The sequence below is a fragment of the Adelges cooleyi genome, unplaced genomic scaffold (genome assembly GCF_023614345.1).
Source record: "Adelges cooleyi isolate 19-005CV unplaced genomic scaffold, UGA_ACOO_1.1 ACOO_flye_CR_arks_rails_tigmint_CR_PRNA_664, whole genome shotgun sequence".
Lineage (NCBI taxonomy): Eukaryota > Metazoa > Arthropoda > Insecta > Hemiptera > Adelgidae > Adelges > Adelges cooleyi.
Window position 1 is genome coordinate 1 of NW_026096365.1, and position 6,370 is coordinate 6,370.

The 6,370-nt window shown below is 28.0% G+C and overlaps 1 protein-coding gene across 1 annotated transcript; it reads right to left on the reverse strand.

Annotated features, from left to right (window-relative positions):
* Nucleotides 1-317: 317 nt before the first annotated feature.
* On the reverse strand, nt 318-3,753 carry LOC126845061 (SUN domain-containing protein 2-like; the record flags this gene model as incomplete). Its single annotated transcript, XM_050583621.1, has 11 exons — nt 3,579-3,753; nt 3,207-3,335; nt 2,720-2,848; nt 2,463-2,564; nt 2,284-2,394; nt 2,094-2,231; nt 1,877-1,978; nt 1,687-1,806; nt 1,480-1,587; nt 668-778; nt 318-439 (listed from the first exon to the last, which is right to left on the reverse strand). Coding segments are annotated over exons 1-11 (1,227 nt in total), but the record flags the coding sequence as incomplete, so codon positions are not given.
* Nucleotides 3,754-6,370: the final 2,617 nt, after the last annotated feature.

Here is a 6,370-nt window from a genome sequence, read left to right on the forward strand (position 1 = left end):
TTGGCTAGTTCATGTGTTTGATCAATTAATTATCGCCTTAAATAGTGTTCAATGAAAAAACTGTTTTGCCGATTTATTTCCGACTCGAGTATTTATCGGCTGTAATACTGTTCTGTAAATATATATTTTAGTAGAAGTACAGCTCTGTTACATCGTGTTTCTGATCATTTATTTGTCGACAAAAGTACGTTTCTGCCGATTTATTTTTGGTTTATTAATCATTTTTCAACTTTAAAACGTACAATTTGATGATGAAACTATGAACAGAACAATATACTTCTACTTACTTTAATTGAAACTTAAGTTTTAGAACTTACATCTTTTTTTAATTTCTTTTTTTCTTTGTGAGATAGTTTATCAGTTTTAATTTCTTTTTCTTTAGACGACTTAGCCTTGGGTTCTTTAGCTGTGGTCTTTAGCTTCACATCTGAGGTGGAATCTAAAAATAAATTACACAGATGTATTGGTTTAGGTTAATAAAATAAAATCAGTTTGACTATTGTTATTACTCCCTTATAAGTATTGATTTTAAAAGTATACAGATCAAACGGTGCTACACACCGATTGTATGCGGCACACGCAGTCAACAGAGGTACCGTCGTCATAGTTTACCGTCCAACCATCCATAAATTACGACGAGGTTAATATTTAAAACACATTATATTACCTATTTCATTTGTACTAATTAAATTAGTATTTTCTTCTACAGCTACATCTTCATTGTTTATTTTAACTTCAGCTATTTTCTTTACTAGTACGTCTTCAATAACGGCATCACCTGTAACCGAACAGTTGAACACAAGTAAGACACTTATATAAACAAGGGCCTATTTTCAATTTTTTAAAAAAACTTTTTTTGTTATCAACAATTTTTTATATTATAATATGTTGATGTAAAATAAAAAATAAATATTTAAATGGGTCCTAATTCTTTTAAGAGTCTCAAATATAAACCGTAAAAAAATATACATTAAAACTTAACAGTTTGGAACTCTAGTCAACAAGGCATGATACAAATGCTTGAAAGTGTCTAAGAATTTATTTCCTTGTTTTTAAGACACACATTTTTTTACATCTGAAAATGCCCAGATTAATGTTTCAAAGATATACCATTTTAATTCTCTGGCTATTGGGAGACTATTTAATGATACTGTGTGTATTTTGTAATTCTTAAATGTATTTCTTGTTTGTCGTGAGTGACTTATGAGAATAGGACTCAAAGTACCTAGTCTTAATAAAACCCTCTCACCGCCAAAACTACGGTTGTCATAACCCGATGGATAGAATGCTGGGTTCTTGTAATTCATTTAGTAGTTTAAATTGCTTGGTGTCTGATACGCGTAAGTGTGTTTTAAATTACTCGGGTTGAATTTGTTATTGATTTTTTTGTTACCTAGTATTTCTCTATGTTAAACTGTGTCCCAACTCTTGCCCCGAGGGGTGTCATTATTATAATAATAAAATAAAATAAAAACTAACCTTCTAAACTCGTATGTTTTTTATGCTTTTTTAATACTGTTGTAGTATTAATTATTTTCTCCGATTTATTAGAATTTCCTTGAGGTAATTCTTCGGCAATTAAATCATCTATAATTATTGAATATTAGTTTAATGTTATTTATTAATATAAGAAGTAGAAAACATTTCAAAGTATACCATTTATAGACACGATATTATACTTAGTACCTTTGTCATTCGTAATTGCAACATCATCGTTTGCTTCTAGTTTAGATATATTTTCATTATTTATTTTGTCTTTATCTACTTCAGTTACTTTTTCTACTGAAACTTCTCCCGCATTTGAATCTAAAACACAATTACTTTAAATACAAAAAGAATATGGTAACATTAAAACTACTATGAAATACAATTTAACCTTCATCTTCTAAATCAAAATCTTTTTGCTTCTTTTTATTCTTTTTTGATATTTTTCCAGTATTCTTCGATTTAATTATGTCTTCTTGTTTCACAGAAGGAACTGTAGACAAAACGTCAATATAGTCATCACTATGTTATGTGCGCTTAGTTTTTGGACAAACTAGCGAAAAAAGTTTTAAAAACAATTTTTTCTACAGAAAAAAATTTTAACTTACCATTGTCGTCAACAATATCAATATTTTTGTTTACTTCTACATCGACATTTTCTTCGGTTTTTAATTCGACTTTATTTAACTCGGTTTTTTTTTCAACTAAAAATTCTTCAACAAATTGATCTTCTAAAACAAGAGTATCTACATAAAAATAAACACACAAGTAATATATATATTAAATAAGATATTTAACCTTCATCTTCTAAATCAAAATCTTTTTGTTTCCTTTTATTCTTTTTTGATATTTTTCCAGTACTTTTCGGTTTACCTAAGTCTTCTGACTTTACATCAGCAACTAAATCCTCTATAACAAAAATTATATGTTTTACGTTACTTATTAATATAAGAAGTAATAAGCACTTCAAAAGATACCATTTTTTGTAATTGCAACATCATCGTTTGCTTCTACTTTGGATAAATTTTCATCATCTAATTCAGTTTTTTTTTCTACTGAAAATTCTCCCTTATTAGAATCTAAAACACAATAAGCGTTAAATAAATAAAAAAAATGACAACAAAAACAGTGTCCGATAAAGTAAATGTATGCCAAATTTCTTAACATATCATTTTATAAAGCTGTGATACACAATCAATCTTTATAATTGATAAACATCATGTCAATTACACACCTGAATCATCATCCCAATCTTGGTTTTTATTTTTTTTTTTACTTTTTTTTGGTACTTTTTTTTGTTTAATAATTGGTTCATCATCAACTGCATAATCCTCTTTCGGTAAAATCTCAGTTGTTACTTCATCTGAAAGAAATACAAATACAAAAAAAATAGGTGAATATAAAGTATAGATTATAGTCGATTGACACGTTGGAGACGACGGCCGTGTTTAACGCGGTCTTTAGAATTCACTATAGGAGATGGCAATAATAATATCGGCAACATTGTTGAGGACAAATGCTGTGTTTAGTGTGGCACGTAACAGTAGTATAAAAATATTATCGTCTCCAGTACACAAAAAAAAAAAACAGACCGCGTTAGACACGGCACCCGTCCTGAATGTAGCATTGTTATAAAAGTAGTTTGGTCTCCAATGTGTTAAAAAGGTCAGTAAACATCAGCAAAATTTGTATAATTGATAAACATTATGTGAATTACACACCTGAATCGCCATCCCAATCTTGGTTTTTATTTTTTTTTTTACTTTTTTTTGGTATTTTTTTTTGTTTAATAATTGGTTCATCATCAACAGCATAATTTTCTTTCGGTAAAATCTCATTTGTTACTTCATCTGATGGAAACAGAAATACAATAAATATAAATTAGATTTTAATAGATTAAAGAGGTTAATGACGAACATCAGCGTAACATTTATATTTTAATTCAATCTATAAAAAATTGTAAAATACATTAAGAGAATTCATCGACTATAGATACTCGTAACAAGTGCAACTAGTAATAATTATTATAATACCAAAATAATTTGTAGCATATTAATTATAATGTTATAAGCAACAAAGCGAGACATTCTTACCTTTATCACTATCCCAATCTTGATTTTTTGACTTTTTAGTTTTTTTCGGTGGCATAACTATTGACTAGCGAATAATTATTCTACTTTCTAACATAAATTATATTATTTTTATTATTTCCGAATAAGATTCAAAATATCGCCACATGTAACACCGTACACGAATGAGTTATCGAAGAGCAAAAACATGATTTTATCAAGCTATATCATGATAACAGTTTGGCGGTCGGGTGATAACTGATAACAGTAAGGTTACTACCACGCCACCACGCCACTGCACTTCCTGGGTTGCTACCGTTACCACGAATGTTGCATGCCACTTGTGACTTGTAGTTACCCCAACATTGCTTTATCAGTCATTTGCCACGAATTGACGAATATAATCTAATTCGAAGTAGAACCATTGTAGTTACATACAATTGTTTGCATTGTTCTTATTTAAATCATATTTAAGCCAATCCAATACCACTGTGGTTAACCAACCAGGATATTTTTTTCCACAACTAGCTATTTGTTTAATATATTCTACACTGACTTATTTAGTCACTCAACACTATAACTCCATTTAGGGTATGTCACCTGTAGCATAAAATCTCTATATAACAACCATTGAGATGAATTTTCCATTGGAAATATAAACAATGAACCTGTCACCCAAGTTTGCACAGTCATTTGATAATAGGTAGAACAATAAGGAAATGATATAGAAGGATAAATAAATAGTTGGAATAGATTAGATAAAAAAGGCAACTTTACTAATTCGGTAATTGTTTATTATATTGGTAGACATGTCATAAAACAGAAATAGATATACAATATTGTGCACTAACAAAAAAATGTATTGATGTGGAAAATGTTATTGAAAAAATCCACCGACGGTTCACTTGCCGTCAGCTTAGGGATATGTATAATATTTAAAAAAATCAGGTTTTATAATGTATATAGTAATTATAATAAGATAAATTATGATATATTATGTAATAAATAGAACATAGATGCCAGTGTTGAACTAACACTAGGTTAGAACGTGGGTGGTTCTTGTGGACGTACACGTAGTAACTGGTTCTGGAGTGATTCTAGTGGTCGGCCTAGGTCTAAACTTATTTGAGACCATTTACCTTGAATATAACCGTACCTCATTTTGCCATCATTTTTGTCCGTAAAGGTACATGTACAGTTAGCTAAGTTAAACTCAAGTGCTTTTAGGTAAGACTCTGGAGATTGGGTACTCAAGTATAATCCAATGAAACGACACTTCGCTGGCAAAAAGGGATCATTTACACGCTGCACAACTCCTGATCAAAAATTAGAAAATATTTTTTTGCTAATATTAGTTTACCAGTTACTACTTATCTTAATGGTTCAAAACAAAACTATTTTATTTGTTAATACAAAGTCATAAAAATAATAATACAATAAACATGGTGTCGTATTGTACAGCCATGTTATATTTTGTATTACATGTAAGCACGTGTTAGTAGTTATAATTTATTTGGTAAATTGTTAAAAATTAAATTCAGTTGTATCATTGTCCCTATTAAATAACTTTAAAACAAATATATATATATGTGTGTATATAAATATATATATATATATATATATATATATATATTTATTGTGTATATAATAAAACCGAACAACTCCATAATAATATTTACTTAATACACGACGTTCGAGTATACGTAATAAAGATATAGAAACATAATCTCTTCCCTTGTTAGCAATTGTTTTCAATGTTCCCAAATCTATGAAAAAAGTTATTAAATGTCCTTATTGCGAATAAATAAATAATATATTAGTCGCTCTTTATGCATAATTTTTGCATTACATTTCAAATAATTGTGATATAACTAACTTTATGTACAACCACTTATTAGTGTTAAAACTCATCAAATATATTCTTTCTATACTTGAAATCTCAAAAAATGTATTACAAATTAACACTGTAGTGACACACTCTCTCTCTCTCTCCTCAACAAAAAGTTTATTTCATTAAAACAATTATTTGACATAACACATTAAATAAATAAAAACAAGCTTTTAAGGCTATTTACGACTGTAAGAAATTCGTAATTACCACTATTATAAGTTTCTTCATATCTAAATCCTGTAACAAACACATGAAACCATTATACAGTTAATAAAACCCGGTTTATATTTTATACATAACATTCACTCTATAACTGAGGTTAATTAGATCAATATTAACTAATGCAAAATATTATTGTATAAATGTTAAATTTTTATCTTATAGCGATGTTTAAATAAACGGTTTAAATTATATTTTGAATGATTTTTTAAAACCTTAAACATAAAACACGTCATTTAGCTTGAGAATTTCTTAAAAACTACAAATGTATGTAACCATTCATTTTTTTATTGTATGTTTACCTAATAATTTTTCTATGTATTGTATGAAGTCTTTGAAAAGAGTATTGGCTTCTAAAATTTAATACAAAATACATTTTAATGTACCTACATATTGTTTTATGATTGGAACTGATGATTCATATTGGTATTTGTTAATACTTAATAGATACAAATGGTTATTTTAGAAGTATTTATAAGTAATAAATACACAATACGTATAATAAAAATAAAATATAAAAAGGGGCTTTTACTTTCATATGGGTCATCATTTTGAAGTTCTGAAATTAAAACAAAAATCTTGTGTGCATAAAGAATATCAAACAACTGTATCAAAACGCTTTCATAGAGTACAATAAAAATTATTACCCGGTATTCCCGAGACAATTTCTATTTTATCTGAAATTACAAACACAAAAATTAATGAT